Source organism: Trachemys scripta, chromosome 19 (genome assembly GCF_013100865.1).
Source record: "Trachemys scripta elegans isolate TJP31775 chromosome 19, CAS_Tse_1.0, whole genome shotgun sequence".
Classification (NCBI taxonomy): domain Eukaryota; kingdom Metazoa; phylum Chordata; order Testudines; family Emydidae; genus Trachemys; species Trachemys scripta.
In genome coordinates, this window is record NC_048316.1 from 7406469 (window position 1) to 7418726 (window position 12258).

Genomic DNA, 12258 nt, shown 5'->3' on the forward strand with positions numbered 1-12258 from the left:
AATCGTGGTGATGGATACCAGCTGGAGGGCTGGTAGCTGGTGTTCAGCTCGGAGCGGTGGGGAAAGTGCGACAGGCAGGAGGTTTGGAAACTGGGCTAATCACGTTGCATTTTTCTAGCACCTCCCATCTGAGGATCTCAAAGCACTTTGCAAAAATGACTGACTTAAGCAGGTTGTTGAGTCCCCGTATGGGGAAATGGAGGCACAGGGAGGTGAAATGATTTTAGGGTCCAGTAGTGGTACAGCCAATATATAGAACTCCTCTAGCAAGGCTCCTCGTCTTATGCTTTACCCACTAGACTGTGCTTCCTCCTCACAGTGCCCTTGTGATGTCCCTGCCAGCACTGACACTTTGGTGTTCCTCTCTAAAGAGGGTCATCAACCCATCTCTGCAGGGGTCAGGTTGGAGTTAGCAAGAGGCAAACCTCCAAATGACTGGCTCAGGTGCTCCTCTGAATATATCCAAGCTTCTGTGACTCCCCTTTGGCTCACGCTGAAGCGTTCCCTGGATTTGGTAGGGACTGGGACCAGCACGAGCTGGTATTTCTCGATTTCTAATCCTGGGAAGAGCAGAGAGTCAGGAACACAAGGAAAGTTACCCCCACTCTTCCATATTCCAACAGAGTGGTTCAGTTCAAGTTCGGGGTCAAATTTCAATGGGATCTTCTTGTAGCCAAACCAGTGCATCCCGCCTGGGTTGGAGCTTTGCTGTGGCTTGTTTCCACTGGGCTGAGTCTATATCTGTTAAAAAGAACCATTGTTTATGGACAGATTATTGAATAATAATCACTGGAGTTTCTTGCACCTCCTCTGAAGCACCTGGTGCTGGTCACTGTTGGAGCCAGGCTATTGGGCTGGATGGACCACGGGTCTGATCTAGTCTGGCTGCCCCTCAGCCAGGGGTGAAAGTAACTTAAAGGACTTACCGGTACTCTGGAGTCCTTAGGAGAGGCGGGGCCTCAACCGGAAGAGGCGTGGCCTTTAAATACCTGGGCGCTTTAAATCAGGATTTAAAGGGCCCGGGGCTGTGTTAGCAGCAGCTGGGAGCCCCGGGCCCTTTAATTCACCCGCGGAGCTACCAGCTGCAGAGGTGGCTGGGAGCCCCAGGGGTGATTTAAAGGGCCTGGGGCTCCAGCTGCTACTACCGCAGTGGAGCCCTGGGCACTTTAAATCACCATCGGAGGGGACCCCGGCCTCTGGCAGAGCTTTAAAGGGCCCAGGGCTCCGCAGCAGTAGCGGCGCGTCTCCGGCGGCTATTTTAAGGGCCGGGGCTGTAGCCACTGCCACAGCTCTGGATCCTTTAAATAGCCGCCAGAGCTCCGCCGCCGCTACCCCAGGGCTCCAGGGACGATTTAAAGGGCCCGGGGCGGTAGCTGCGGCAGGCGCCCTGGGTCCTTTATATTGCCGCCCGAGCCCTGCTGCTTCCCCAGAGCTCCGGCAGCAGGGCTCTGGTGCAATTTAAAGGGCCCAGGGCTCCAGCCGCTGCTGGGAGCCCCAGGCCCTTTAAATTGCTACCAGGGGAAGCCGATCTGCCCTGGTACGGCGCACGGGCTCTTGCCGGTACGCCGTACCAGGGCGTACTGGCTTACTTTCACCTCTGTCCTCAGCTGACACTTGTTGCAGTGCACACACTATGTCCTGGTGTTTAGGTCTCTGTAATAAAATGTTACGTTCATAATGCACCTTTCCTCCTAAAGCACTTATCCAGCTAGAGAAACACAGCTCCATGAATGCAACCACTTCTAGGGTGGGGGAAAGCTGCCATGTAGCACACAGGACAGGGTATGATATTGTGATGGGAAAAATTGACCAGGGGCGCACACTTTCTCTGATAGAAATACTACGGAGACCTTCAATATCCTTTGGTTCGAAGGGCTCGTTGGACAGATCCACACACTTTTAACTTTCTAGGGTTATGTGTTTATTTCCCTTGGAAGAACAAAGGGATGTGGTAGCCCTGGTAGGATCCAAACATGTGGCTTTAGGGAATCCAGGTGTTTGAACACACAATGGCTTTGCCACTGAGTATCTCATCGGCCATCTTATAGGCTCAATCAGCTACAGTGCATCAAACAGCCCAATCTGAAACCCACATGAAAAGGGCAGTGCTCATGGCTGACTAAGTGTATGTTTGTCTACAAAGTGGAGAAGGCTGCCAACTGCTAAAGATTTCCATTCTCTCTGAGGCCGCGTGACAAGTTACCAAACAGGAAGGCTGGGAAACTGATTGCTGTATCGAATGGTGCTTGGCAAAGAGGTCTGAGATGTCTCTCGGTGCCTGGTGTGCTTTGCAGGCCTCAGTGGAAGGCCAGGAACGTCTGAAAGGGACAGGCACGGAGGGGGCAACGGGAAGGGGAGATGAGAAGGACTGTGATGGGAGCCAAGCTTGCAGGGACTGAACTTCTCTACTGAAAAAATCTAAACTGCAAATGAGACAGTCATTCCCGGCTGTTCAGATCCGAGGGGATTACTGGGAAAGTACCATTCAAGAGTTCACCCAGTCTGGCGAGGAGAGAGGTAGGAGTGGGCTGCCCTAACACGCCCTGCCTTTTGCAGGCATAGGCCTGGTCAGGCAGGAGATGCCCATCGGACCTGCATGGAAGAGTCCAATCGAAAGCCAGAGAGAATGATGTGCTTGCAACAGAATGTTTAAATGGAACCCTAGACCAGGGTAAAATCCCCTGCTAAATTCTAGAAGGCAGTTAAACAGTTCCCGAAAGTACAAAATCATTCAAAGCACAGGGCCAAATTCTAATGGAACGGCACCAGCTTACACCCACTGAGCATTAGGCCCAAGTCCTAAAATAACATCTAAGCACTTTTCATACTCCTGTTATGTTACTCATGCTACATGCTGTGAGAGCAAGTATCACCAGTTACTCTGCCCTAGGCAATCCTCATGTACTAGCTCCTACTGAGGGGGGACATTCAAGTCCTCTCCCTCTGCTGTCTGGGAAAGTGCCCTGGGGTCTGTAACTTCCTTTGTCACAGCCCTTAGAGACGATCCGTGTTAGGCTGAACATCCCATCTAAGTGCAGCCTTCTCTGGCATTAGCACTAGGCATGGACTCAAATCTGGGTGCAAGATTTTGATCTTGTGAAGGTGTTAAACTGGGACTCGAGAGATCTGGGTCCATTTCCTAGCTCTCCCTGTGTGACCTTGGGTAATATTTTCAAAAGCCCCTAAGGGTGCCTAACTCCCACTGACTTTCATTGGCATCTCTCAGTGGCTCAGTTCCCCGTCTTTAAAATGGGTATAATAATACTTTTTGCCTGCACAGACACTGATCAGGGACCCACCTAGCACAGTGGGGCTCTGATCTTGTCTTGGGTCTCTAGGGATTACTGTAGTAAAAAATAATATTGACTTGAACCCCCAGCCTTCAGCCCCTGAGGCAAAAGTGCTACTATCTGAGCACTATCTGTGGTACATAGGAGCCAGACATAAGCAAAGCTATCCATACTCTGTTGCAAACCAGTCCATGCGTCAGTTTCTGGTGGAACCTCATAGGTATGCTATTGACTCTAGCAATATATGCAGGTGAAAGGAGGGGCTAAATAAAAATCAGAAAGCATGCAAACAGAAGAACCACTGCGACAAATAGGTTGTGAATTTGAATTTAAGCCTCTCCCGGCACAGAACCATCTTTGAAATGTGCATTCCTCTGAGTCTGCTTCCTTCAGATGTCTGGGCATTGTTCTGAGTCAAAGGCTACATAAAGGAAATCTGCAAAAAGAACATCAGGGCCGATGGTAGCCCATGTTGTTGATTAGAGCTAGGTGGAATTTTTTGGCCAAAACTATTTGTTGGTGAAAAATGCAGATTTGGACTCACCAAAATGTTTGGCAAATTTGTGCTGGTTTTGCTGAATTGTTTCTGCCAAATAAAATACTTTAAAAAAATTCTGGAAAAATGGAAATGCTAAATTTTTGACCTTTTTGAAATAAGAAGTTTTGATTTTTTTTTTTTTTTTGGTTCACGATGACTTCGCTTCAAAATCTCCTTGGATTTTATTTTTTAAAAATAAAAAATGTTGAAAAGGGGTAAAAATCAAAACAAAACTTTTCATTTGACTCAAAATGAATTTTCTTCCTGATTTTTAGATTCACCAAAAAAAAATTTTTTTTTTGTTTGACCGAAAATTATTCCCCCCCACCCCATTTTTGGAACTGTCACGGAATTGAAAAATCCCTCTGTGTCACAGTTCTACTGCTGCTGTCTTTGACCTCCCTAGCATGGGGAATGGCAGCTCAGATTGTTTTGCTGTGTAATGTTAAAGGCACATGACTAGAGCCAGGGCATCCATCCATATAAACATTGTCAGATTACATCTCCACACAGCCTTGGTTCTAGAGAGAGATTGAAAATTGGATTAGATCTGAAGAATGGGAGGTGACAGAGGTGTTTTAATCTGGGTGTGTTGTTCATCCCTTTATAGATATAGCTGCAAAGCTTGAACATGGATTAACTTCCCCAAAGTTTGGGTGGGTTTGGAATCAGGTTTTTGGTTCTGCTTCCATCTAAGGATCTCAAAGTGCTTTCCAAGCAATTAAGCTTCCAACGCCTCTGATGAGAGGAAGTATTGACACAGCAGAGTCATAAAGTAGCTAGCCCAAGGCATGGGGAGCTATGCTTTGATTTGCGATGATCATGAGCACCTACTGACCTCAGTGAGAGTTGTGGGTGCCCACGCCACCACATGACAGATCAATACTGAACCAGAAAGAGAACCCTCGGGGGGGAGGGATAGCTCAGTGGTTTGAGCATTGGCCTGCTAAACCCAGGGTTGTGAGTTCAATCCTTGAGGGGGCCACTTAGGGATCTGGGGCAAAATCAGTACTTGGTCCTGCTAGTGAAGGCAGGGGGCTGGACTCAATGACCTTTCAAGGTCCCTTCCAGTTCTAAAAAAACAAACAAAAAAAAAACCAAAAACCCAAGAGTCCTGTCTCAAGATGTCACCCACTAAGGTTTATTATTCACCAGTTTAGGATTGGGGTTCATTTTCCGATTCAAAAAACGGAACAGAAAGACCTTCCTCACTAATGTTAGGGCAAGGGTTGGGTATTTTTTTTTTGCTGGCTTGAGTTTTAGGGTCATCTTCACATTTGGAAACTAATCTTTCTCTTCACTTTCACGTTGTCTTCAGTGCGGTCTGGTAGCGGGAGCTCCCTTTGGTGTGCTAAAAGGACACAGAATCCGCTGAGATGTTCAGCAGAGATGAAGCAAGAGTCTCCGCTCACAATGGAGGGTTTACGGATTTCAGGCCGAGGCCTTACTGTTACTTCCGACCGTTTTCATTTATTTTCCGCCATTGAGAGTTAACAGCGCAGGAGCTCATGCGTTCTGTTGCCCGTACCAGCTGCATCTTTGACTCCACTGGCTCTCAGGCGTCTTTTCTTGTCTCTAAGGGGTTGACGTTCTGCAGAGTAACAGTTACTCCTGGAGAATGGAAAACTTGCCTTGGAGTTTTAACATTGGATTTGAAAATATGTATGTTTGATTGGTTTTTTTTAAAATAGCTGTGTGAACTCTGGGAACACTCATCCGATTTCTGCAGGGAGCGCTTGGATGCTGGAGAAACTAGCCAGACAGATTTTCTTTTCAGATGGAGGGAATTATCCACAGATAGTTCTCAGTTATTCCTCTGAATTGACTCTCTACATACAAAACCTGCGTTGGTTTAACTGAAATCGATTTAGTTAAACTGCTGCCGCTTTCATATGTGGTCTTTCATATCAGTTTAAAACTGATTATATTGGTTTAGCATGGGTCTGTGCATTTACTGATGCAAGCTAAACTGCTCTGAGCCAGGTTTGAATGGATGTACGTGTCCATGAACAATGTTGCACCGGTAACTGAACTGATATAAAATCACACTTTTCGTCACATTGGTACCACTTTATGTACAGACCTGGCCTAACATAACAATCTTTCTCATGAGCAGGAGCCCATTAACAACTCTGCTTTTCCATCACTACCTGAGATCATTGCTGTATCATGGCCCTATTAGTCTTGTATCTAACAGCTTACGAGCGGACCAAGGAAACAAAGAGCAGTATATTGGACTCTCTAAGATCCACTGTACAAGGCATCTGTTTTTTCTTTTAATGGAAATCAATCAGCCCGTGGCATTGTTCCGTTCTTGTACCCGGAGCTTGAATGTAGAGGTTCTCCACTGGCCGTATCTCTCCTGTCTCTACAAAGAAGAGAAGCTGGCACCAAAGGCTGGAGAGTGATTCTGTCCATCAGGAGACATTTGTGGGGGACAGTTATAATCTAGTCTGTTTTGCCTCCACTGCCCTGAACTCAAGTCAATGTTGTTTCCCAAGTCATCCTCTGAGACTTGTTTTTAAAGTAAAACCATGTGAGGAGACACAGATCAAAAAACCACGAAGGTTCAAAAATCCTGTCCCCGGCAGACAGCTGGATGAGTGTCAAAAGAAAGGGAGGAACAGCTGGATCCAGTAACAGCACAAGGAAAATGAGTTCCATACCCAGAAGGGAAGTAGGGGGAGGGGGGCTGGATTTTGGAGCGCAGAGCTGTGTGGGACCAGCGAAAGTCAGCAGATAAGACTTTGACATCAAAGTCAGGGAGCAGAGCAGAAGGATCCAAGGGGGGAAGAGAGAGAGCGCGTGTTTTGGAGAAATTGAGCAGGAAGGGAAGGGAAGGAGGTGGAGAGAGTGTTTTGGAGGGGGCAGTGCAGAGGGGAGGTGGGGTGTTATAAATTGTAGGTGGAGTAATACTGCAAGAATTTGAGCTGCTGTCCCTGGCTCCCCGGCTGTACGCTGATGAGGTCATAGTGTTTTTGGGTTAAAAAAAACAACAACTTCAACTTGTTTTTCAGGAGAGAGAGAGAGAGAAACACACAGAGGCTGAAGAAATGGAGCAAGTAGCAAAACTCCTTCTGTGGCAGCTTTTGCTTCTGCAAAGTAAGCTTCTAGCTGATTGGCATCAATGTTATGTGTCTTTCTTGCACCCCGAGAGAATGGGGGCTTGGAGTTTACCTGGGGGAGCTGGCTCTGTCAGTTCAGTGTCTGGGTTTAGATTCTTGTAGCTAGTTGTTTTTCTGGAGTGTGTGTGTGTGGTGGGGTGGGGGAAAAGGTTTGGATGGGGAAAAGGGATTTATCTTGGCTTTTCTGGAGGAGGAATGCTTGGTGGGGAGGGGTTGATCAGAGGATGTTCTGGGTCGTTATCCATGTACTTTGGTTTGTTTTGCTGCTGATCATCTTGGTGTGCAGAAGAAAGGGAAGGAACATAGCCTGGTATTGCCCCAAAGCTTTGAAACGCTTTGAATTGTTTGATCTCAGGTGACTTTGTGCTGTAAGGCAGGAGCAGGCAGTTGTTGTGTGCGATAAGGGGGGAAATACTAAAACGGTTTGGGCTGCCCAGGTAAAAACAGGATTCACCTGACATCCTGGGGGAGGGTGGAGATGGAGAAGGGGGAGGATGGTCGGGGGGTTATTATAGAAACGTGGCACTGTTTATGTTGTTTCCTGTGTTGCAAAGTTTGGGGGGGGGGGGGGGCAATGGCAGATCCAATGCGCCGAGAGAGGGGGCGTCAGCTGGCTCTAATAAAGTGAAAAGACTTGTGGGTAAAAAGCAGCCCCCCAGAAGGAAGCAGCCCATGTCACACAACCCAAACCAGCCCTTTCAACACCTTCTTCTCTGAGGAGAGCTGGGTGTGAGCAAGGCTGGCTCTCTCTGGGGCACAGAACAACTCAGTTTCTGAAGGACGACAGTGCAGCCCATCTGGGAAATGTGGGGTGCAAGCTCTTTTGGGGCTGTTTTATCCCCCAACTTCATAAACCCAAATAATCCCATTAGCCAGTGGCTGGGGTTCCCCCGCACCTGCCTTTCATAGCTCCTTCAGGTGACAGGTGAATTCAGTTTTTGTGCTCAGTCTGGTCCCTGGTGGATATTTTCCACCTCACCAAGCCATCCACAGTTTGCCGTGCCTCTGGGTGTGGTTCAGGACTGGCAGAGCAGGGAAGGCTGCCGGTGAGGACTGTGGGGCATGTGCAGAGCTGTGAGGGACTCAGCGCCAGAGGAGAAGATCACGATTGAGAAGCAGTGGGAGAGCTGCGTGGGGATCCGTGACCAGAGCAGGAGGGGATGGTTTTGTGTCATGCCTGAGAAGCACTGGCAGAACTGAGGGGACTGTCACCAGCTGGATTGTTACCCTACACGATTCAGGTGCTCTGGCAGTGCTTGAGGAGCACATGGGACAGGAACAGCAGGTTGTATTGCTGCTCGTCAGCAGTAGAGCTGTGTGGGGCTCAGACCTGCAGGTCAGGGTTGAGGGGTTCTAGCAGACAGTTAGAGATCTTCCACTTCCAGGCTGACTTCACCAAATTCCCACGAAAATAAAGTTGGAGGCAAGGGGGGGAGAAATCCAGCTCCTTTAATCTTTGATGAGATGCGGTTCTGATCTCCACCCTCGAGCGTTCATCCCTCGGGGAAAGACTGGTTCCGTTCCGAATGGCTCTGCGTAGCAGGCCGTGGGCCAACACACAGTACACGCGGCTGAGACGTGTTTGCAAAGCGAATCACATATCTGAGCTGTCTGGGAGAAGCAGGCCTGTGTACACAGCAGCCAAGATGGTGACGGGCAAATGCTGGCAGAGCTTCTCCTGGCTCCTCGTGCAGAAGGAGGACGTTTTTCTTTCTGCCGAGACAGCACATTTTTGTCTCTCTCCGGTCTGACAGGCATGTTCCCACTTGTGGGAAGGTGTTGGAATTGTTAGAGTCGGATGGCTGGGGAAGCTTTTGGGAGTCCCAAAGTCCCCTCAAAGCAAGAACAAAAATTTCTGCTGTTGAGAAATTAAATCCCAGGAGCCATTTTTTTTTTAAATGGGGACTTAAAAAAACACCAGTGCAAGGGCTGACTCAGCAATCAAGTGGCTGCCTGTGAGGGGATCTTTATTCAAGATCCAGCCTCGGTCTTTCACTCCCAGGCCAGCAAGAGATAGGAGCGGCAGGGGTGCAGTGTGGTTAGCCACTAGGAAGCGAGCACTTGCATTACTCGCTGATGCCCCACCTGGGTGACTTGAAAAGAGGGGCGTAGATCCGCCTCCCTCTGCTGTGTCAGCTGGCGAATAGAGCTATTCCCAGAACTAAGCTGAGCTATTCCATGTGGCTATTGTTAGTACCGTGCCTGCAGGGTAAACCATAATGGTCCCATTGACACTGGGTCAGGCCCCCAAGGAGTCAGCATGAAGTTGCTACCATTTGCCAAGAGAGTATGAGCTTAAGTCAATAGCAGCATCTGGTATGTTTGCACTGACATGGGAATAGCTCTAGGGAGGCCCTTAAAAGTGCTGACGCAGAGGTCGCGACGACGGAGAACGAGGAACTTGGTATTTTCACATGCTTCTTATTTTTAACTTTTTAAAAAACTCCCGTTTTTGAGTAAGCCCCTTGTTCAAGGCCTGATCCACCATCCACTCACTCCAGCCGGACCGTGATGCTACCACCCCTCCAGCAAGAGGAGCGGCAGCTCCCTTTTTGTCAATGGAGGCTGGTTTAATGGCCAGTCGTGTCACTTTCTTGGACGTATACTCAGGCATCTAGACAGCACCACAGTGGTGTGTGAATGGTTAGATGAGGGAGTGGGAGGCAGGATTCCCAGGTTCTAGTCCTGGCTCTTTGATTGTCTGACTGTATGATCTGGGGTAGGCTGAAATTTTCATAAGCAGCTGCTGATTTGGGGTGTGTCTGATTTCTTAGGCTACCCAACCGGAGACACCTAGGAGCTGATTCCCAGAGCCGCTGAGCACCCACAAGTCCAGTGAAGTCCCTGCACACCTACAGGTGCTCAGCCCTTCTGCAAATCAGCCCCAAGGTGCCCCATGTTTGGGCACCCCAAAACAGAGGCACCTAAGATCAGTGTCCACTTTCAAAAGCACTGGCCTGCACCTCTCCAGAGCTCAGTTTCCTGCAGTGCAGCTTAGAAGGGAGAACACTTCGCTCACGACGGTGTCATGCGGCACTTGGAAGCGGAAAGGACTATGGCCGAGAGCGTGAGTGCTATCGGTTAGAATCCGGGATGCTGCACAGTTTTGATACGGTTACGCTACACAGGAGGAAGGGCTCTGAATTACTCCAGGGAATTCTTTCCCAGGTGTCTCCCTGGTGGGTCCTGCCCACATGCTCAGGGTCTAACTGAGCGCCATATTTGGGGTTGAGAAGGAATTTCCCCCCAAGTCCGATTGGCAGAGACCCTGGGGGCGGGGGAGGCTTTCACCTTCCTCTGCAGTGTGGGACACGGGTCACGTGCAGGTTTAAACGAATGTAAATGGTGAATTCTCTGTAACTTGACGTCTTTAAACCATGATTTAAGGACATCAGTAACTCAGCCAGAGGTTCGGGGTCTATTACACTAGTGGGTAGGTTCTGTGGCCTGTGATGTGCAGAAGGTCAGACTTGGATAATCACGATGGTCCTTTCTGACCTTAAAGTCTATGAGACTCAGTGGCCTGGAAAATGGGCAATGAGATGGGCAAAGAAAAAGGGACTGAAAAAGAGATGGTCAGAGCTGAACTTACTCTAACTGAAAGGCCTTGTCTAGGGACACAGGCAGGCTGGGCCAGAGATGAGGCCCCTGCATTCAGAAGGAACTTCCTCCAGCCTGTATCAGCTGAACCATTAGGAGGGAGAAGAGCATGGACAATTCCTGGTTGATCTCAGTTGCCTTGGGAAGAGACAGTGTTCGTGTATGCTGGGTGTAGAGCACTAAGAAGGCTCGATTCTGCTGCCCTTACTCCTAGGGGGAGTCCCTTGCTTCTCAAGTGGCCCCATGGATTTCAGCGGCACTGCTTGTCTTGTAAAGCACTGCTCTCTCTATACCTGATCCAGCACCTCCTGAAATCAATGGCAAAGTTCCTACTGGCTTCAGCGGGGACAGCATCAGAATCAGGGTGAGTAAGGATGGCAGAATCAGGGCCTTGGCGGGGGGAGGTTACCTGCTGTCACAGGACCCTGTAATGAACACACCCGCTTACCAGCAAACAGCCCCATTCACGCTGCCTCCTGTGATGTTAGCCAGATTCCTGGCTCAGCCCTGCCGTTGCCTTTCATCCTCTATTAGCCCTTCGTTGAACAGGATGCCGGGTGTTTTGATTAGCTTTGGACTCAGCCTCTCAGTCAGAGCGGCAGTCTCTCCTCGGCATCCCACATACCTTCCGCCGGAAGCAGTGGTGTTGTTCTATGTGTAGGAAAGGGGAGAGGTGGTTTCCTAGTTGGGTCACACAGAGGAGGCAGTCTGCGGAGCAGTGTCGATGTGGGACGTTCCTCAGAGCTTTGGGCACTTGCTTCTTGTTTGCCCAGCTTCTTCTTGGCCTATTTGAGAAGCTTGCCCTGGAATTATAGAAGCCAGAGCCTGGGTGTGTATTTTACTGGGAGATCTTGAAATGTAGGCTGTTCCCCTCTTCTCATCCAGCGGAGCTCAAGATTTTTGTTGGACTGGCCAGCACGCTATCTCAGGAACTCAGGGGGAAGAACCCTGTGTTTGCCTCCAGAGTAAAAGAAAAGTTAGGGGCCACTACGTCAGCCAGTCTCCCTAGTGTCATTTGTATCTGGAGCTGAGGATGGGGCTGAGGGATGTAGCTACAGGGGTCAGAGCAGTTGCCCTCCATTTTGGAAAGCGGAACCATGAACTGCAGCGAACGCAGTTTGGCCAAGGCTTGAGGTTGTGGTCCCAAAGCTTCGGCTCTCGTGTTTCTAGGCCTAATGGTTGCAGAGGGAAACCAGGGCAACCTCCCCGTCCCTTTCATCTGGAGCCATTTGCCAGCATGGCCCTGGACGTCGCATTGACGGTGCTGTGAATTGAGCACGGGGCTCCTAGCTGCTCTTACTTTGCTGGGGCCCAGGGCAGCCCCAAACCATGACCCAGAATCAGGGAGGTGCCACTTTTCTTTCATCCCATCTCCAGTCTCAGGCACATTGATGAATTGGGTCCCAGGAGCCCATGGGCATCCCTGAACTCACTCCACTCCACTGTTCCCCCTGCATCCTGTCCAATCAGCTCAACTCACTACCTCCTTTGTCTCCTCCCACTCCTGGCTTCGCACCTCCTCTCATGCTGCCCCCTTCCCCCCGACGCAGTTACTGCCTTGTTCAAGGTGGGCAAAGCAGCCTCTTTCAGTTGACAGGATCAGTACTGACGGGTGGGAGTCGGTGACTCTGAGCCACGCACAGTCCAGGGTTGTAAGGATGAACCGTAGAACCAAGGGCTCGAAGTACGTCCCTGGCAAAGCACA

The 12258-nt window shown here is 49.6% G+C and overlaps 1 protein-coding gene across 1 annotated transcript in view; it reads left to right on the forward strand.

Annotated features, from left to right (window-relative positions):
• The first annotated feature begins 6553 nt into the window (after nucleotides 1–6553).
• The window catches only part of MXRA8 (matrix remodeling associated 8), a 36076-nt gene continuing 30371 nt past the window's right edge, over nucleotides 6554–12258 (forward strand). Inside the window, exon 1 of the mRNA XM_034753313.1 lies at nucleotides 6554–6930. Within this exon, the coding sequence (XP_034609204.1) occupies nucleotides 6882–6930 (49 nt within the window). The 5' untranslated portion in view covers nucleotides 6554–6881. The remainder of the gene's footprint in view (nucleotides 6931–12258) is intronic.